We start from the raw sequence: 21,058 nt of genomic DNA on the forward strand, positions 1-21,058 counted from the left end.
TTCTCAGGGGGAATGCTTTCAACTTTTCCCTGTTCAGTATAATGTTGGCTGTGGGTTTGTCATAGATGGCTTTTATTACCTTAGTGTATGTCCTATCTATGCCAATTTTGCTGAGGGTTTTAATCATAAAGCGATGCTAGATTTTGTCAAATGCTTTTCTTGCATCTATTGAGATGATCACATGATTTTAGTTTTTAATTCTGTTTATGTGATGTATCACATTTATTGACTTGTGTATGTTAAACCATCCTTGCATCCCTTGTATGATACCCACTTGATCATGGTGTTTATCTTTATACATGATGATATATCTTTATATCTTAATACACTACTTGATCATGGTGTATTATCTTTTTTGCTATGCTATTGGATTCAGTTAGTTAATATTTTGTTGAGGATTTTTACATCTATGTTCATCAGGGATATCACTCTGTAGTTTTCCTTTTTGTTATGTCCTTTCCTAGTTTTGGCATTAGGATGATACTGGTTTCAAAAAGTGATTTAACGATGAGTTCCTCTTTCTCTATCTTTTGGAATACTTTCAGTAAGATTGGTACAAATTCTTCTTTGAATGTCTGATAGAATTTGGCTGTGAATCCATCTGGTCCTGGACTTTTTATTTGTTGGAAATTTTTGTATTACTGTTTTTATCTTGCTACTTGTTATTGGTCTGTTCAGAGTTTCTGTTTATTCCTGATTTAATATAGGAAGGTTGTATATTTCCAGGAATTTATCCATTCTTCTGGATTCTCTAGTTTGTGTGTGTAAAGGTGTTTATAGTAGCCTTGAATGATCTTTTGTATTTCTGTGGTGTCAGTTGTAATATCTCCTGTTTTGTTGCTAATTGAGCTTATTTGGATCTTCTCTCTCCTTTTCTTGGTTAATCTCACTAATGGGCTATCAATTTTGTTTATCTTTCCAAAGAATAATCTTTTTGTTTCACTTATCTTTTTGTTGTTGTTGTTTCTATTTCATTTAGTTCTGCTATGATCTTTGTTATTTCTTTTCTTCTGCTGGGTTTGGGTTTAGTTTGTTCTTGTTTCTCTAGTTCCTTGAGGTGTGACCTTAGATTGTCTATTTGTGCTTTTTCAGACATTTTGAAGTAGGCATTTAATGCTATGAACTTTCTCTCTGCATTGCTTTTTCTGTATCCCAGAAGTTCAGTTCAAATACTTTTTAAATTTCCATCTTGATTTCATGATTGGCCCAAAGGTCATTCAGGAGCAGATTATCTAATTTCCATGTATTTGTGTAGTTTTGAGGGTTCCTTTTGGAGTTCATTTCCCATTTTATTCCACGTGGTCTGAAAGGGTACTTGGTATAATTTCAGTTTTCTTAAATTTATTGAGTTTTTTTTTTGTGGCCTATCATATGGTCTATCTTGGAGAATATTCCATGTGCTGAGGAAAAGAACGTATATTCTGCAGTTGTTGGGTAGAATGTTCTGTAAATATCTGTTAAGTCTATTTGTTCTAGGGTATAGTTTAAGTTCATTGTTTCTTTGTTGACTTCCTGTCTTGATGATCCATCTAGTGCCGTCAGTGGAGTATGGTGTCCCCCACTAGTATCATGTTGCCATCTATCTAATTTCTTAGGTCTGGTAATAATTGTTTTAGAAATTTGAGAGCTCCAGTGTTGGGTGCATATACATTTAGGATTGTGATATTTTCCTGTTGCACCAATCCTTTTATTATTATATAATGTCCCCCTTTGTCTTTTTAAACTGTTGTTGCTTTAAAGTCTGTTTTGTCTGATATAAGAATAGCTACTCTTGCTTGCTTTTGGTGTCCATTTGCATGGAATATCTTCTTCCATTCCTTTACCTTAAGTTTATGTGAGTCCTTATGTGTTAGGTGAGTCTTGAAGGCAGCAAATACTTGGATAGTGGATTTTTATCTATTCTTCCATTCTGTATCTTTTAAGTGGAGCATTTAAGCCATTTACATTCAACTTTAGTATTGAGATGTGAGGTACTGTTCTATTCATTGTGCTAGTTGTTGCCTGAATAACTTTTTTTTTCTATTTGTATTGTTTTATAGGCCCTGTGAGATTTATGCTTTAAGGAAATTCTATTTTGGTGTATTTTGAGGTTTCATTTAAAGATTTAGAACTCCTTTTAGCATTTCTTGTGGTGCTGGCTTGGGAGTGGCAAATTATCTCAGCACTTATTTGTCTGAAAAAGACTTTATCTCTCCTTCATTAATGAAACTTAGTTTTCCTGGATACAAAATTCTTGGCTAACAATTATTTTGTTTGAGGAGGTTAAAGATAGGACCCCACTTCCTTCTTGCTTATAGGGTTTCTGCTGAGAAATCTGCTGTTAATCTGATAGGTTTTCCTTCATAGGTTACTTGATGCTTTTGCCTCACAGCTCTTAAGAGTCTTTCCTTCATCTTGACTTTAGATAATCTGATGACTACATGCCCAGGTGATGATCTATTTGCAATGAATTTCCCAGGTATTCTTTGAGCTTGTTCGATGTCTAGGTCTCCAGCAAGGCCAGGGAAGTTTCCTGCAATTGTTCCCTCAAATAAGTTCCACACTTTTAGATTTCTCTTTTTTCTCAAGAACACCAATTATTCTTAGGTTTGGCGGTTTAACATAATCCCACATTTCTTGGGGGCTTTGTTCATTTTTTAAATTCTTTTTTTTTTCTTATTTTCATTTTTGTCTGATTGGGTTCATTCAAAAGTTTTGTCTTCAAGCTCTGAAGTTCTTTCTTCTATTTGTTCTAATCTATTGTTGACACTTTCCAATGCGTTTTATCTTTCTCTAAGTGTGTCTTACATTTCCAGAAATTATTATTGCTTTTTCTTTATAATATCTATTTATCTGGAGAAGTTTTAATTCATAGTGAGACCTTGTCTCTATAAAAAATAAAAATAAATTGCCAGGTTTTAAGAGGAAGATGACAGATAGGAGACAGGGCAATTTATTTTTATTTTTTATAGAGACAAGGTCTCACTATGTTGCCCAGGTTGGTCTTGAACTCCTGGGCTCAAGCTTCCCAAAGACACTGATATTTCTAAGTTAAATTTAACATTACTAAATTATTATTTAACGTTATTTTATTTAATGATTGTATCTATCTTCCCCTTCAAAGAAAGTTATGTTTCCTAAAAACATGTTTGTATAACATACATATATATACACACACGATTAATATATATACACACAGTTCTTTCTTGTTCTGTCTAAAAATGTTCACATAGTCTCAAAATGATAATAATAGCTTTGTTACCAACAATAAATCCAGTAAGGGCAAAGCTTATTTGTAATACTTTCTGTTTCCAGAGAGTATCCAACTAAGGATGTATAGCCCAAGTGCCATGTTTGACAGTTTCTTAAAATGATTCTTTTTGCCGTGTTATCAATTTGATATATAGTTGGCCTCATTTCTTTGTGTGTACACTTTTGGACTGCCTTCTCTGATCTTTTTTATTTCATTTCATTTTTGCATATGTAAAACACATGGTTCAAAAGTCGAAACTATTTTTGAAAGTACAGAGAATTATTTCTTCCAGCCCTATCCCTGTATGCCATTCGTACCCACTTGTATGATTAATCATTTTTATTGGTTTTTGGCTTATCTTTCCAGTGTTTCTTTACAATAAGCAAATATGTATATATACACACATATATAATCTTATTTTTCAAAAAATAACACCATGTATGTGCACTGTCTGTATTTGGCCTTTTCTACTAAAAATATATCTTGGATATTATTCCATAGTGGTTAAAGGCAGACATTTTTTATTCTTCTTTCCTATGGCTGCATAACACTTCACTATGTGACTATACCATAATTCATTCAAATTCATTCAACCAGTTTCCCATTGGTGGACACCTGAAGAACTCCTATCTGTCGATACTTGGTCAGTTGCCTCAACTGCTTGCCAACTTCTGCTTTGGAGTGGATAAGGAAGATAAGACCTTTGGGGACAAGACTCAAGACTCAGCCACTTTTGTCCCAAAGCTACAGGACTTGTTCTGCCTGCCAATGCTGTCTCTTGCTTCAGCAAAGGTGGGATTAAGCATGTGTATAATGTCAGGTATGAAGCTGCACTGCTATGCAAGTTGGACTTCTCAATCAGCATAAAAGAGCTGACCATTGGAACCATCCCAAATCTCATGAAGAGGGATGAGGGACTCTACTTATGTACATTTTACAGCAGAGAGTAGGACCAGGTAAGTCAAGGTTATCCACTATAGTAAGTTACTGCTCAAAGGAAAACTGAAAGAAAAGGGTCTCCACATTCTTAAACACAGAAGCAGTCTGCTTTAGGCAGAAGATGACAGGCAACTCTTCTCATAGAACTTGAGGTATACATTCATGGCTCCATGGAGAATGGAGATGGGGTTTCAAGCATGGAAGTGGGTACAGTGACCCCTCAGTCTGAGAAGAAACTTTTATGCCCACATCTCAAACATTGCTATGTTTTCAGAAGTAGATGCTCAGTTGTCTGATAAAGAGTATGAAATCATCCTTATTGGTTTTAGGACCTAGAAATAGATTTGCAGGACCCTAAGGGCAGGATAGAGGTTGATGAGAAGGTTTATAGTTTTGGGTCCAAGAGGCGGTGGTTGGTTAGCATATGGGAGAAGAACTAGCAGAACCTGAGGGTGTAAGGGTTGATAGACAAAACAAAGCTCTAAGTACCTGGGTCCCAGGCCAGCGTCCAGAAACAAGCCCAGACGCAAGAACCCAGCCCTATACTATGATCTCACCCCTAGCAGGCCCCCGCTCTGCAGCTGAATGTCCAGGACTTCTGCAGGTTAAAGAATGATACCTGCTAATCTCCAGTCAAGGTGCACCTGAGCTACACTCTGCACTGTAGTAACAATGTGCACCATTGTCTGTATGCCCTGGGGAAATCACTAGATTGCAAGGTGGGCTTTGAACTTGGTGTTGTCACCAACCAGTGGGCGTGGACCTGGGAGTCCCATACCTTAGTGCAGGAATGTTGATGTCATGGGTATTGTGGACAGAGGAGATGAACTCCATTCATGCATGTTTTTGCTGTTGTGCCAGCTCTCTAAAATACCTTGCCTTTTTTGGTCTATGTATCAGAGACCTTTCCATCTGTCAACAATCAGCATTAGCATCACCATGCTAATACAGCTTGTCTTGGGCCCTCTTGGGTAGAAGGGTGGTCTAGTCCTTCCTTTTGGTTCCTAATCCAGTCCTGGTTGGATTATAAGGACTTCAATTCATCTCTATACCTAGTATTTAGCACTGTGTCAGGCACCTAGCTGTACTCAGTAACTGTTCAGAGAATGAGTGAATGAATGAATGAATGATTCCAAAAGATGAAGGAACTGGCTTGAAAATGACTTGCCCATTTTCCAAATTCATCCAGCTTGTTAGTTTCTCACCTCCTGACACCAATCAGGAATAAAGGCTGAAACCTAGATTCCACCACAGCCGGCTAATTTTTTGTATTTTTAGTGGAGACGGGGTTTCACCATGTTAGCCAGGATGGTCTCGATCTCCTGACCTCGTGATCCGCTCGCCTCAGCCTCCCAAAGTGCTGGGATTACAGGCCTGAGCCACCGCACCCCACCCCTTTTTTAAGTTTTATTTTATGTTCAGGCGTACATGTGCAGGTTTGTTACATAGGTAAACTTGTGTCATGGGGGTTCATTGTACAGATTATTTCGTCACCCAGGTACTAAACTTAGTCCCCAGGAGTTATTTTTTTCTGATCCTCTTCCTCCTTCCACCATCCGCTCTCAAGTAGCCCCTGTGTCTGTTAATCTTCCTTCTTGATAAACTCAAAGTCAAACGAGTCCGGATCTTACCTACATCTGCAAAATCAATTTTTCCTATAAAGGAATGTAATCACAGAAGCACTGTCCCACTGTAGTACGAGTGCTGAACTGTAGTAGGCAGAGAGGGCTGTCCTGCTCACACTCAAGGAGAGCATGTGCAGGGCCAGTTCACCCCTCGTGTGGAAGTGGGAGTGCTGGGGGCTCACTTAGCGCTCTGCTCACCGCAACCCCAAACTCACAACTTTATTCCCGCCAATCCTGTCCCCTCCGGCCCAGGGAGCACACACTCCAGCAGGACTTCAGCTGAGCCCAGGGAACGCTCTGCTGACTGGTGACGAGGGACTTACCTCTTCACACCCATGACACCCACCCACTGAGCCCCACACCTTCTCCCACATGGCCCTGAAGGCCCTGGCCAGGTCACCTCTGGCCTCACTTTCCATTCTCCCCTCCTTCCTCCCCTCCAGCCCCAGGGTCCTCCTCTATGTGCCCAGACATGGCCGGGGCATACTTGCCCGACAGCCTCTCTTCTTTTCCCTTTGCCTGGAATGCTTTCTTCCCAGTTACCAAAGATACTCAGGCTCTCTCCCCAGTTTCCTTCAGGCCCTTGCTCCACAAGCTCCTTCTGGGTGAAGCCTCCCCTCCCATCCTCCTTAAAGCTTCAGCCTCTACCTGGGACACTTCCTCCCTCACTGCCTGCCTCCTTTAAACTCTCCTTAGTCCTCCTGCAGCCCACACAGCTCAACACAGGCAGGAGGGGGCGCTGCTGCCCTGGCTGGTATGCAGCCACCAGAGGCTGAAGCTCACCCACGTCTGTCTGGGGCCCAGGATCGCCTTCCTTGATTCCAGCTCTCTCAGGCTGTCAGGACCTGGCACTGGGAGGCACTAGCCCATGCCCTGGCCTGAGGCCTTCTCTCTCCCTCTTTGCCCTGTGTCTCTGCAGGGGAGCCCTGCCCTGCCCCTGGGAGGGTGGGGGCAGAGGTGTGAAGAGTGGGTGTACAAGGCCAGGGTGTGCCAGGCCCAGGACAGCCTGGCGCCTGTCAGTGGATGAGCGCCTCCCCCTTAGCCCGATGTCAGGGTGAGCATGAGAGTGGGAGCAGAGGGTGCCTAACTGAGGAAAGGGTCTGTGCAACCCCCTTTTCCTACCCGTTCTCGTTTCTGAAGGCTCCTCAAGCACACTGCGGTGTCCACACCATTGGCAGCAGGCTCCTTCTCTTCAGGTGGTCTTAGGAACTTCTCAGAACTTCTGGTCTCCTCCTCCTGAGCACGGTTCCCTGGGTGAGCTCCAGGCCATGCCATTCAATGCCCTCCAGGACAGGCCGAAGGGTTTGTCTGTTTGGTGGTTGCTAAGGTTTGAAAAAAACCTGTTGGAAACTTAATCCCCAAAGCAACAGTGTTGGGAGGTGGGACCTAATGGGATGTGTTTAGTCATAAGGGCTCCACCCTTATGAATGGATTCTCTCTCTCTTGTTCTCTCTCTCTCTCTCTCTCTCTCTCTCTCTCTTCCCTCCCCGCCCACCCCTCCTTCCACAACCATGTGATGCTGTCCACCATGTCGTGGCAAGAAGGCCTTTGCCAGATGTGGCCCCTTAATCCTGGGCTTCCCAATCTCCAGAACCATGAGCCAAATGCATTTCTGTCTGTTACAAATTAGCAGGGTGTGATTTTCTCTGATGAAGACAGTGCTGTACCAGGGCCCTCTTGCCAAGACAGCCAGCTTATAGGAGCCTGCGTGTGAGGCCCTGACATCCTACACAGCAGCAGTTTGAGGTCTGGCCTGCTAAATCGGCACTGCCCTGCCCTGCACACGGGACCTGGGTGGGGCATGATGAGGCTCTTCACCACGCTGCCCTCATTTTAGGAGGCGGAAAACCCTTTCTCCCCCTTCTCCATGTGCTTCTGCAGTTGGAAGAAGTGAGGAGGGTTCAGACACACTTGAGCTGAGCTTAGAGCAAAGCATGTCCCTCAAGGTGACCTTGCCACATGGCCTGAATCTAGAATTCCCTTGAACAGTGTGGACAGCCATCACCATGGGTCTGTCTGCCTGGCCTTGTTCGGCTCTCCTTCGAACTCACCTGGACCCTTGCGTCAAAGGACTCAGGGACTCTGCTGTAGTCATCCTAGCATGGTCGAGAGGAGTAGGAAGGTCTCCAGTGTCTGAGCCTTTAAGGAGGTCTGCTGGTCACCACTGCTTCTGCCTTCTTGAGAATCATTACCCTTGGAGGATCCGGTAGTGTATCCCAGTCAAGTGTCAAATGTGTTGTTCCCTGGAGAGGAAGACTTATTTCCAGAAAGTACTCTGATGTTTTGTAATTTGTGATTTCTGTCACTGGCTCAGTGGCCCACCCACTGCTCAGCTCATGTGGTATGACCAGGCTGGGGCATCGGGTCATCTTGTTCTCTGGGTGTGTGGCAACACCGGTGTATGGCGTAATTTCCTTCTTAAGAAGAAATTCAGTAATTTCTAATATTCAGGGCTTTAGGTAGAGGCCTGAAAATCACTCTCCATGCCTCTTTCAGTATTTTATATATAGTCATCTCTTGGTATCCATGCGGGTTGGTTCCAGAATCTCCCGGAAGATACCAAAATTTGTGAGTGTTCAAGTCCTTTATATATAGTGGCATAGTATTTGCACATAACCTATGCATATCAGCCAATCATAGATGGTGATTTAAATAATCTCTTGATTACTTCTAACACTTAATACTCTCTAAATGTTTTGTAAGTAGTTGCTACCCGGCATTTTTTATTTGTTTTATTTTTATTGTTGTTTCACTAATTTTATTTTATTTTTGGAATATTTTCAGTCCATGCTTGGTTGAATCCACAGATGCAGAAGCCTTAGACACAGAGGGTCGACCACACCTATGTATGCTGTACTTAAAGTAGCAATATATTGGTTCTGAACATACAAGAAATTAGTCATCTATTAGACTTTAAGAGAGTAAATATGGTCCAAGTTGATTTTTAAATTTAGCGAATAGTCGTAGACATATCAGTGTCTTACAGAAAATATTTATTAGAATGTTCATTCTCTCATTTGGGATGCTGCTTTGCCTTGCTGTATAATGTGTCTTAAGAATGTCATCAAAGCATTACACACTTGAAAAATGTTTTTAAAAGGATATGATGATAATTAAGACCTTCTCTCCAACTCCTGCCCATTATCCAGGATAAATGTTTTTTCCTTTATCCTGATTTTAAAATCAAATACACTTTATTGAGGCATACTTTACATGAAGCAAAATGTACCCTTTCTAATTATTATAAGTTTGATGAGTTTTCAACAGATGTATCCAGCTGTTACCATGACGGTGTCTTTACCCAGGTTCCTGCATCGCTCTGTCCAGACACAGAATGTCTCCGTCACCTGACAAGTTCCTTTGTGCCGCACCCTCCAGTCAATCATCTGTTCTGAGGAGAGTTTTGAAACAAAGGTTTTTTTCTTCCTTTCTCACTGATGACCGTAACCTACCACAGGGTCTCTCTCTCTCTCTCTCTCTCTCTCTCTCTCTCTCTCTCTCTCTCTCTCTCTCTCTCACTGCCCTTGCACCAGTTGCCTGACAATTTGTGGGATTAAAGCTCTAAGCTGCTTACTGGCCCTTCTGACTAAGGAGAGGGAACAAGCCTCATTATTTTTCTATTCTTTTCGGTGCCTGCTCACTCCTCTTCCTCCCAAATCCCCATCCATCCATCCATCCATTCATCCATCCATCCATCCATCTGTCTGTCTTTCCATCTATCCATCTATCTTTCCATCTATCCAATCCACTTGCATGTTGAATGTCTACTATGAGCCACTGGCTACCAGGAATCCCACTTCCACCCAAATTATGCCTCAACAGGGAAGACAAACAATTTAACAATTATGATACAAAAGAAAATATGCCATACAATGGAAAAGAAGGGGGCATGATGGGAGACCCAGTGGGAGTAGCTGGCAACGATTCTCAGGGGGAAGAGACATTCCTAATGGACACCTGCAGGAGAAATATTAAAGAGTCAATCATTTCAATAACGCTTATTGTGAAACCAATAATGCACCAAGTTTCTGGGTTCCCAGGCTGATGGGTTTGAAAGTCACTGCGTCATGAATGTGCCCAGGACCCACACATTGTTTTGTAGGAGAGGGGTTCAGTAAAATGTGAAACGACCGACATTCACCAGGCAGAAATGTGCAGAATGCACGCTTTGCCACTGATTGAAAGTGTTTCTTCAATGGGTTTTGACAGAATATATGACTAATCTGATGAGAAACAGCTTAGCGCCATGCAAGGAAAGAAAATCAGCCCCTCAAAACATGTTCTGTGGCTGGCACAGAGGTAGCTGCTGGTAATTTGAACAGGGTGAGCAGGACATCGTGGGCCTCATTGTGGGGTTAGCAGGGCCGGGCTGGGGCAGTGAGATAATTTTCTAGGTGGAGAAAAGAGATAACACGGTTAAGTTAAAAACACTGAAAATTCTGCGCTGCCAGAGTACAAATGTCAGCCAGGAAGGCCCTGACACTCTTGAAAGAGGGATCTGAGCAGTGGCCACTGCATCTACTTGGCACTCGTTCGCTGTGTAGAAGGGTCACCAAGTTCCTCATCAGAATCCTGAAAGAAGGAGAAATGGTGGGCCCAGGCAGCATATACCTCAATCACTTGTGAATAATTTCCTTCTGTCTTTCATAAACACAGCTATGATTGAAATGACATTTCACGAACAGCAGGGAAGGACTGTGGAAGAAAATGAGGTATGTGAGAAGCAAATCCATCTACCTGATTGCCGTGTAACTTTTGGTGAGTCACGGAGTGAGAATTTCAGATGTGAATTAAGGATTGCTGATATACTTGAAAAGTTTCCTCCATGTTCTACTTTAGAATCAAGAGGCCAGAGAAGCAGGAGGGAAGAGTACTTGTTACTTGTCGTGGACCTTCTTCCTGAATAATTTTTAGGGTAATTATGTATGCGGTTTCCACCTGAGTCGCTGACCTTTGGGTGAATGTTACTGGATATGCACCTATGGTACCCAGGCACACTTTCCGCGGGTTCTGTGGGCACTGTGAAGTGTGACAGACTTCGGCTTTTTATGACTTTTGGTCATAACATGCCCATAGAGTGCTTTTAATCTCCTGCAATTTAACGTATGAGAAAATCGATTTACTTTGTAGTGAGTTCTGTACATTTCACATAAAATTAAAGCTCTCTGAAAACCCAAATCTCCTGTGGGCAGCAATTCACACACAATATTCTGGAAATGTAAATCCTAAATGCCTGCTGACTTGAAATCAATGTTTATAGCCTGCATCTGAATTGCTCCGTGGATTGCTGGGCCCCTCTCCATCTACTGCCCTTCGCTTTGATTTAGCCACTCGTTTCCAGGGGCTGACTTTCTTTTCTTGCATGGCCCTAAGCTGTTTCCCATCACATTAGTAATATATTCTATCAAAGCCTGTTGAAGAAACACTTTCAATCAATGGCCACGTGTGCATCCTGCATGATTCTGCCTGTTGAATGTCGGTCGTTTCACGTTTCACTGAACCCCTCTCCTACAAAGCAATGCATGGGTCCTAGGCACATTCATGATTCAATGACTTTCAGGTCTACCAGCCTGGGAACCAGAAACTTCATGCATTATTGGTTTTACAATTTCAGCTGAGGCTGCCACAGAACAACTCAAAAGAAATAGGGTGTCCTGAGTGAGCCTGTTCCTTGACTTGTGTTTCAATTCTAAGGTCTATTGGCTTCACTGGCAGTGGGATCGCTGATTTTTCCCTCCTTTATCTAAGGGGACCTGCTGAGAGTCTCTATTTGGAAATATTTCCTGCCTGTCCTTAGGGGGGGTCAATGCCTGAATCTGTCCAATAATCAGATGTGACCAACTTGATTGAAGTGTGGATTTTCCAGCACGATTAAACCTTGAACATATATGGCTTGAAAATGTGCAAATGCTCTTGGAAATGACAGGATGATGGTTCTCAAGAAAGGGAAAAAAAGGTAGCATGTGAATTTTCATAGATAAATGCCTAATGCTAATGACGGTCAGGATTAATGTCATTTCCTAGATTTTGGCAAATAAACACTGGGTTACTTAGGCCTTTGTGGGCTTCCCAGGAAGGTCACCACCATTTGAAAGGAGAGTTTCAGGGAAAAAGCTGCCAGAGATTAAACAGAAGGCTTACAGATATATCTTCCGAAGAGAACTGGCTTTTATAACTTAGTATCTTCCATGGACATCTTTTCTAATAGAAAAGAAGCTCTTCAAATGACCAAAACTATTGCTGTTTTGTGGAGGTGCTGATGAACAGGGGTTTCATCATAGTAGCATCTACCTGTACAAAGGAAATACTCAAAGTTCTGATTTCAGTTTTATCCATTTTCTTCTTTGGCAAGTGATGCATTCTTAGTGTGGTGGACCCTCTGTGAACCACAGCACAGAATCAGGAGTTTCTAAGCTCAAACTGACAAAGGCATGTGTCCTCCTGAATTTAAAATGTTTAAAAAAGTTTTAAAGCCTTTTACACTGCAGAATTTAAAAGGTTCACAGATTTATTCTAGAAATAAAATGACAAACAACTTTTCTGTAAGGAGCATACTGTGCCCATTTATTATAGAATGCAGTTAAAAAAAATATTTTGAGGTTAGCCTCTCCAGTTTAAAAGCACTTAACTAGAAACACTTGGACAGCGATGCAATGGTCTCTCCCAAACAGGCTCCCTTTTACCAAGTACCGTAAACAGGGTTTGAGAACGTTCCATCGATTTCTTGATATGAACAATCAAAGCATTTAATGCAAACATATTGGACCATCTTCCAAATAGCCAAAGCATGCATTGTTACTTGGCATTAGGTATTTCAAAATGACAAACTTTGTTATGGTATTGTAAGGCCAAAATATAATCCCTATTTACCAGACATACACATTACAACTAGAAAAAAATTACAAATGTTAACCTAGTATAACAATTCCATCAGGAATTAACGGGGAAAGGCACTGCATCCCTCTCATATCGCCACAGATCTACTATCCACTTGACATGCTTTGAATTCAAGTCCTGTTAGACATGGGAAGAGCTTTTTCTACAACATACGATTCACAGGTAGGTTAATATATCTTAGTCTCCCACCGCCATACTTTTCACCCAAGTGTACAACAGGCATGAATATATGCTATCAGCTTTATTTACAAGTGTATCTTGATGTCTTAGTGGGGTAAAAAACCAACTATCTCAGCCAATAGTTTCCCAAAAAGTTTTTGGCTATGATTCATGTATAGAAACCACCACATAAAAGAAATAACAGAAACTGAGGTCCAACCCCAAATACCTCAACTAAAATTTCTCACCCACTAAAAGTTGGCAGTGAAACTGCTATTCTGTGAATTGTATAAGCTAAACTCTACAGAGGAATTTCAGATCAACTTCTTTTGCAAAAGCACAAGTTATAGGTTGCACAGTTGAGGATGCCGAGTGAATGTATTCCAGGGGAGTTCTGCAAGCGAGTGCTGTTGCAAAGAGAGTCGAGAATCCGAGAATCTGGGAAAGGTGATACATTTTCCAAACGCTTTCCTGGCTTCCCAAAAGAAGTAAAACAACAATGGTTTAACTTTATATACGAACAGAGGTTAGTCTTGAAAATCAGTAATATACATGCACAAACATGAGAACATGAGGGAAGAAAGGAAACGCTACAATTTCCACATTGCATTGCTGCTGTTTTCACAACCTCTCTGTACTAGGCGGCTTCCTGTGGTACCTCTTCCTACCAGTAGAGAGTGGCCCTGCAGGCTGCTTAGAAACAGGAAGCTCTCTCCTGAGCCCACTGATCAACCTGCCCTTGGCACAGGCAGAACCTACCAGAAAAGAACAAGTACAAAACACTATCATTATCGGTTTTCTCAAGACAGTCCCAAATGTCCTTGTGCGATCACCACAAACTCAGTGATTGGCCCAAGTCATTCCCGGGTGCCATGAACAGTAACTGGTGTGCAGCATTAGAACAAGGGGACATGGCCTTGATTCTCTTCTGAGCAACATGAACTGGGATTTCTGCCACCCCGATCGCGGCTGCCACCTCTGAAGAAGTCGTGACCAGCCACCTCCACAGTAAAAGATTCCTCCCGTGAGTATGATTTGGAATGCGTCCTCGTCGCGTGCCAGTTCAGCTGAGGTGGATCGGCGTGTACTCCGGCCTCCTGGTCTGGATAATTTTTGGCTTGGGTCTCTTCATTCTTTCCATTTCCTCTTCTTCCTCCTTCTCTTGATCACTCTCACATACGTGGACCACCACGCTGGGAGTGGTGTCGGTCGCTGCGTGCAATTCATACTTTTCCCCTAAGGAAAGAAAATAATTGCAGGGTCACTCCGACAAGTCCTTGGGAGTCAAAAGGCAAACATAAAAGAGCATCCAGGGCTCTGCTGGGCCAGCTGCTCGTGACTATTCGATTGGGCTGAGAGACACAGCCAGATATATTTTGGGTTTGTAAATCTTTGCTAGCTCATTCAGAAAAAGAGATATTTCCACTGTGCATGGCTCTGTTTTTAGTCAAACATTCTGGGAGTCCAGGCACATGAAAAGTATAGAAGGAATTTTTCTAGTTATACTTCGCATTTTCTAGTTACACTTCGCGTGTCCACCAGACATCTAAATTACCCAGAGAACTCCCCTTCCGTCAGCATTTCCTCAAGTGTGAATGTGAGAAACTTCGGTTCAGGAAAAAGATGGATGAAGAAGTGCATTTGGAAACAGAATCCTGGGCCTCCCTCGTGGGGCTCCTGTTTGAGGGTCGCAGTGCACGCCCAGGAAGGGAGGGTGGCTTCACGGAGCCAGGCGCTCTGGGAACGTTTTTGACCTCGGCATCCTTTCCTTAGAACAACTTCTAATCCCCGGGACCAGGAGTGCCCTGCTGTTCTGTGTCAGCCTGAGTTCTACCAGCTTGGCCAATTTCAGGCCACTCTGATCCAGCAAGGGTAGGGTGAGCTTTCTGCAACTGAAAATCCCGGCAATGTAGAATGAAGGGGCTGGGGCCTCCCGTTGGGGTGCCGCTCTGGCCACAGGAAGAATGTGCATCCCTGGTGCTCCTGAAGGCAGCTCTGAGCCTGGCTCCTTAGTACCCAGGGCTCATAGGCACTTTATTCTGCTTCCCTGTGCACCTCATTTCCCTTCTCAGTAAAGGAGACGGTAAAGGTATTGACTTCATGGAGCTAACAGCATGAGTGAGTGCCCGAGGCACTGAGAATCTGGCTCACCACATGCTTGTCCAACCCATGTCACCTAGAAAGATGTGTAAGAATTGAGGCTCCATTGTTACTGGTGTGATGCTGGGCAGGGATCTGAAACAGGGGCAGGAGGTTTGCTTCAACCTGCTACACCACAGGGTGTGGCCTCATGGGGAGTTTTCCTTCAGGGCTTTGTGCTTGGGATTTCTTTTCTTTTCTTTTCTTTTCTTTTCTTTTCTTTTCTTTTCTTTTCTTTTCTTCTCTCTCTCTCTTTCTTTCTTTGTGTGTGTGTGTGTGTGTGTGTTTTTTTTTTGGAGACAGAATCTCGCTCTGTTGCCCAGGCTGGAGTGCAGTGACAAGATCTCGGCTCACTGCAACCTCCGCCTCCTGGGTTCAAGTGATTCTCCTGCCTCAGCCTCCCAAGTAGCTGGGACTACAGGCACATGACACCATACTCAGCTAATTTTTGTATTTTTAGTAGAGACAGGGTTTCACTATGTTGGCCAGGATGGTCTTGATCTCCTGACCTTGTGATCTGCCTGCCTCAGCCTTCCAAAGTGCTGGGATTAATGGCGTGAGCCACCCGGCCTGGCCTGTGCTTGGGATTTATTTGCAGTTCGGCTAAGCAAGGAGGCACCTCATCAACCACTGTGTGCCCATCACATGACTGATTTCCACCGGGCAAGAGTGGCCCAGCAGAGCTTCCTACCTCCAGCCACAGTGGTTATTCCTCTAAACTTGGAAGATACTTTTACTTATAAGGAAGGTGGTGGTCTTTTCTCTATCACACGTGGGACTGAAATGTTATTATAACTGCACTGAAAAAGGTAAAGAAGCTTCAGCTCTCTGAGAGACAGAATTCAGGCATGGGAGGTCAAATGGATTGCTGAAAATGTTGGTTAAGAGCCTCTTACAAATCTACCTCTTTGCAAGTCTCTTATCTACCTACTAATCAGCCAAAATCCAGAAAGCTCAGGGTTTAGGACCATAATTTGCAAAATCTCCGCAATCCTGTTGGTTGAAAAGCACAGGTGAAATATGAAATCTCACTCAAGCTCGCTATTAAGTGGACCAAGGACAAACTGATTTTATTACATCTATTTCCTAAAAAGCCTTCTCCAATAAGCCCTCGGTGAAGGAAGTGGTAGATTCTGGAGTATGAAGAATTTTTATTAACAGCATTTGCCTCTAGAACCGTTGACAAAACCTCTTTGCAAGTGGAGACCCTGTTTCCTCCCATCCCTAACCTAGGGGAAGACTCCACACCCTCAGCCACGCTCATGCCCCCTGGCCAGGAGCTGCTGTAGGGGGAGCACACACTTCCTCAGAATGGCCATTTCTGATCTTGACCTTCACGCCACAATTAGCAGCAAGTAATGTGACTCTTGCTTTATCCCACAGAGGGAATTTCCGTTTGAGCAATGTTTTCAGAAATGTAATCTTTTCAATATGAAACTGCTGATGGTCCAAGAAAACAAAACCCTCAACCCAAGGGAACATCAGATTGCTGGTCAAGGAGAAACGAGGAGCTGATGGTCTCAGCATTTATTCGACTTGCTCCACAGACAGAGCAGGAGAAGGCTCAAACCTCTTCACCCCAGGACTCTCCCTCACACCTGCCTCCTCACCCAAACCCTAGTGGACAGGACAGGAACCACCAACATTTTATGGTTTTCAAAAAACCTGCATTGAACACTGTGAGCCAGGCGCTGATTGAAGCACCTTTCACTCAATGATCTCATCTACTGCTTGCAAGTCCACCAGGTAAGGCCCACATTCTGGACAAAGAGCCTGAGGAACCTACCCCCTCCCCGCAGTGCTCACACTTTTGTCCCTCCAGAGGACGGGAACCTCCTCTTTCTTTGGCAAGCCCTGTAGGGGACCAGCCCACGGGCCCTGGGGTAGGGCAGCCTGGCCGCGGCCCTTCCCTCACCATGGCCTATGGTTCTCCTTCCCTTTTCCTTTAAGAAGGCCAGGTGAGAATCACAGGAAAGGGTGAATTTACCATGATTAAAAATAACGTTTCTTAAAGGGGGCATCGATTTTCCCTTTCCAAAGTCCAATCACTTATCCCTATCTGGAGCTACAGGACCTGGGGCCGGGGCTCAGGTCTCCCAGGCAGGCTGTGCTCAGTGGACACAAGAATGGATTCCTGGGACACTGTGGGGGGTTGGGGGGGCGTGATGCAGGGTCCCCACGATCAGCCCCAGTCTAACATTGCAGGTGGCGCCAAGAGGCAGGCATGCTCCCAGCACAAGGGACCGTGGTGCAGAAGAATACAGAGAAGCTCACAAAACACGCCTGCATGGGCTCACGAGAGCTACAGGGGTAGTAGGGGTACTGCTCTCCAGTGCAGGGGAGCAGCTGTGTCTCCCCCTGTCTCCCTCCCACCCAAGGGCCCTGCTCACCTGGCCCCAGCTTGGAGATGGCATATAAGAGATCATAGTTTATGACTGGGGTCGCATCTTCCACTTGTTTCCATCCCACCGGTGGAGAGGCGGGAGGGGAGATCAGAAACTGCTTGTCTGGATTTGGCGGAGCCAGGTGTGAGCTTCCTATGTGTAAGGTCTGAGGAGAGAAAACAAGCACAGGTCAGTTGTTGCCAGGGAAGAACTGCAGTGAGGCAACAGCACCTAACGCCAGCTTCCAGGAGATGGGCGGGCCAACGTCCAGGCGTCCGGACAGGTGCGATTCCAGGACCAATTGTAAGATGGTCTGTAACGGGGAGGGCAAAAGGACATCTGAACTCTGCTTATGGCACAGATAGGATGACAGCCCCCTCCCAGGTCTGTGGGAGTCACAGGCACAGGGACTGCAAATAATTACGCTTGACCTAGATGGACAGAAGATCAGCAGAGGTGACTTTAGTATACGTGGAAAATTAAAGTCACTGTTACTGAGGTCAGGAGGCCTCTTGGAATCAATTTCTCCCCGCTCCTCACACCACAGAGGCACACTCTGAAAGTCCAAAGCCTAAGCGACAGTTCTGAGAGGACACAGCTTCTCAGGGACAGGGAGCCAGGGCTCCACCCCTAGGGTTCCCCACCCAGCAGCGGCCCTGTGACTCCCTCCTGGGGACTCCAGATCAGATGCCAGAAAAAAAAAAGCCACCTCGCAGAAGACTTTAAAAACTAACAATAAGGAACAATACCCTATGCTCCTAGTTGGGTTTTAGAAATGCTGACCCGTGATGAGAGGGCTGTCCAGAGAGCTCTTACACACATCACAAGCTGCGCGGTGTAGGTTTTCTCTGCACTTCCAGATTGCCCTCCCCAACTTTTCACAACGAATATGCATTGTTTTACAATCAGAAAAGGTCAGAGGAGTAGTAAGTAATTATTTGCGTAAAATCTCATCCAGTGCAGAAAAGAGTGTACTCACAGAGGAAGCCCTAGGCACCCAAGGTCAAAGCTCGGCCTATGCCTCCCAGGGCAGAAGGTCAGGGGTGCAGCGGGGATCCCAAATGCCTTATTTGTACTTGAAGGGTCCAGCAAGTTCCCTGTCCTCACTTTGGGGAAGAAAAGACACTTTGACTCTCTGGCATGGAGTCAGATGAGCTTCCTCCCTCTGTGGGAAGCCTTTGGACAGGGTCCTCTCCCACCCCAGCAAGGTGTGTGTGTGTGGGGGGGAGGGTGGGGGGTGCTCAGAGCCTGAGGGGGCCTCGCTTTATCGAGGAGCCGCATTCTAGAAGCTCCTTTCCCCTTCCCTGACAATCTGTCAGCCCCTAAGGACATCAGATGGAACTCTGGGAGCTGCCTTGAAGGTGGGTCACCTGTCGTAAGTTCCCCAGAGGAGGGTCAAAATGGTAGTGGGCAGGAGAAGCAGCAAGCCCAACCCCAGCTACCCCTCTCCCTACCGTGGGTACCCTGCGGCTGGGAAGCTTGCCAACTGGAGGGTTTCTTAGCATCTGCGCCCAGTCTGGTTATCCCGTTTTCCTTTCAAGCCAGACCTAGCAGTCCTGGGCTGATTTGCAGGCATCTTCTGCAGACTCCTCTTTCTCTGCTGAGTGCCCCCAGCACCACATGAGCTGGGAACCACTCCGGTCTGCTCAGTCTGGAGTTAGCTCCAACCCTGGAGCAAATCCATGGAAACCTGCTGCGCAAATCTTAGGGTATTTGCATAGCCACGCCCACCCTGCTGCACCTTGCAAGCTCCCCAGTGAACAGGGAAGGCTTTCTTTCCCCCAACGTTATCAACCCAGGGAGGTCAGGGGCGATTTCTGACGTTGCTTTCAAATGCACCTTGATATCTTCTTAAAACAAGTGAGGCACTGAACATTCTGATTAGGAATTTTGCCTTTCTCTTCATCTAAGATGAAGTCTTAGAGTTTCTGGTCAGCATATAACATAAGCGACATACAAGATGCTTTATAAAAGGGAGTGAGGGAGGAGGGAGAAGCATGCATAGCAACGAACCCAACTCACCTGAGCAAAATATAACTTCATTTCCTTTCCCAGAAACTCAGTCTTATGCAGCTGGAGCCTGGCATCTGCTGCGGAGAAGGGGTTGCTGAAGTTTATTCTGACTCGTTTGAAGCTCTTAAAATACTGAAAGGTGATATCCTTGTCATACGTCCTAAAGAGGGACTCAAATTTGGCCTGAAAAATAACAATAAAAATAAAAGGAGTTGAAACTTACCTGCATATGACCCTTGACTAGATGATGTCATTACTTTTTTTTTTTTTTTTTTTGAGACAGAATCTTGCTGTGTCACCCAGGCTGGAGTGCAGTGGTGCAGTCTTGGCTCACTGCAACCTCTGCCTCCCAGGTTCAAGTGATTCTCCTGCCTCAGCCTCCACAGTAGCTGGGGTTACAGGTGCCTGCCAGCACACCTGGCTAATTTTTGTGTTTTCAGTAGAGACAGGGTTTTGTCATGTTGGCCAAGCTGGTCTCGAACTTCTGACCTCAGGTGATCTGCCAGCCTCAGCCTCCCAAAGTGCTGGGATTACAGGCGTGAGCCACTGTGCCGGGTCTCCTCAATACATTTCTTACTGAGGAAGTGGATCATCAATCCTTTCAAGAACTCCTAACTTCTTAGAGAAAAGCCTTTCCCCTCTTAGGGGACTATGGCCTTTTAGTCCTAATGCAGATATTTTACAAGAAGGTAAGAAGGTATGATTTACTACATTCATCTAATCAGCAGAATAATTGCCAATACATAGACACCACGATGGTAACAAACTTTTTAAAAAAGTAGAATGAGCATTTTCCAGGGAGGTACAGTTTGGTAATGTTCCCAGTGTTTCTCTGTACTATGACCTTCCCCCACTTACCCCTCTGTCCCATAGCCTTTCCCGGCTAGCCAACTCCAACCCCGCCATTCAGCTCAGGGCAATGTTGTATATATGAAGTACTTCTTTAAGGCTTAAAAACACTGCAGCTAATTTGAAAAAAAGAAATACTTGAAGAATAACAAAGTTGAAAGAAAGTTTTGCATTTCTTAAAATCAGCAGATTTTTAAAATTTCCATGATCGCTTTTATCTCAAGTCTGTTACTTTTTAACCCTCTCAAATGATACTGGTTTAAAAATTAATGTTCTGCAAATGGACCGTTTTTTGCATCCTGGCTTCATGTCTATGCACATCTCGCTCTGGTGCCATAGGGCTAAAGAGAATTAGGAGATGTCATGAGCTCTTAGAATGCAAAGCCCGAGGTGGGGGATTCCAAGCTCAGGTTGCTCAGGGGAGAGCCCCCTGGGCTGGGTCCTGGAGTGTGGATGTCAGTGGGGGCAGCTGGGGGCCACTGTAACTCCTCAGAGAGGGAGTTTAACTGGTGGACAGTCAAAGCTCCAAGGAAGACTGAATGGGCTTCTAGTCGCCGGGTTTTGTGAAGCTTTTTACCAGGCAAAAACCCTTAGGACAGTTTGTGGGAGTCTGTGTGAAAGGCAGAAGGGGCTGCCCAGGAAGAAGGCGATGGCACGGGGCGTGGATGGTAGGCAGCGCAAGCAGAGCTCACTGAGGACCTTGGAGAACCTATGGAAGGCAGTGTTTCTGCAGTGGGAGCGAGAATTCGGGATAAGAGAGGAGAGTGTCTTCAGGAATGTTCACTGCTGGCAAGCGCGGGGAGGCATGGGTGGATGGTGCC

General features: G+C 44.6%; 2 protein-coding genes across 7 annotated transcripts in view; both read right to left on the reverse strand.

Annotated features, from left to right (window-relative positions):
- Window positions 1-8,305, reverse strand: part of KCNE1 (potassium voltage-gated channel subfamily E regulatory subunit 1) — a 56,124-nt gene extending 47,819 nt beyond the window's left edge. Inside the window, exons 1-3 of one of the 3 annotated variants that reach the window (XR_012090702.1) lie at window positions 7,848-8,304; window positions 6,919-7,118; window positions 3,156-5,808 (exon numbers count right to left, since the gene is read on the reverse strand). The gene's annotated coding sequence lies outside the window, so the exon portion shown is untranslated. Of the gene's footprint in view, window positions 1-3,155; window positions 5,809-6,918; window positions 7,119-7,847 lie in introns of those variants that run through there. The other 2 variants (XR_012090704.1, XM_073010370.1) reach the window with 2 other exon arrangements.
- Window positions 8,306-12,332: 4,027 nt separating this feature from the next.
- RCAN1 (regulator of calcineurin 1) overlaps window positions 12,333-21,058 on the reverse strand; it is a 97,533-nt gene continuing 88,807 nt past the window's right edge. For 3 of the 4 annotated variants that reach the window (XM_007967272.3, XM_007967287.3, XM_073010372.1), the window contains exons 2-4: window positions 19,398-19,571; window positions 17,382-17,541; window positions 12,333-14,088 (exon numbers count right to left, since the gene is read on the reverse strand). In XM_007967272.3, the coding sequence (XP_007965463.2) occupies window positions 13,916-14,088; window positions 17,382-17,541; window positions 19,398-19,571 (507 nt within the window). In that variant the 3' untranslated portion in view covers window positions 12,333-13,915. Of the gene's footprint in view, window positions 14,089-17,105; window positions 17,542-19,397; window positions 19,572-21,058 lie in introns of those variants that run through there. The other variant, XM_007967276.3, reaches the window with a different exon arrangement.

This window comes from Chlorocebus sabaeus, chromosome 2, assembly GCF_047675955.1.
Source record: "Chlorocebus sabaeus isolate Y175 chromosome 2, mChlSab1.0.hap1, whole genome shotgun sequence".
Taxonomy (NCBI): Eukaryota; Metazoa; Chordata; class Mammalia; order Primates; family Cercopithecidae; genus Chlorocebus; species Chlorocebus sabaeus.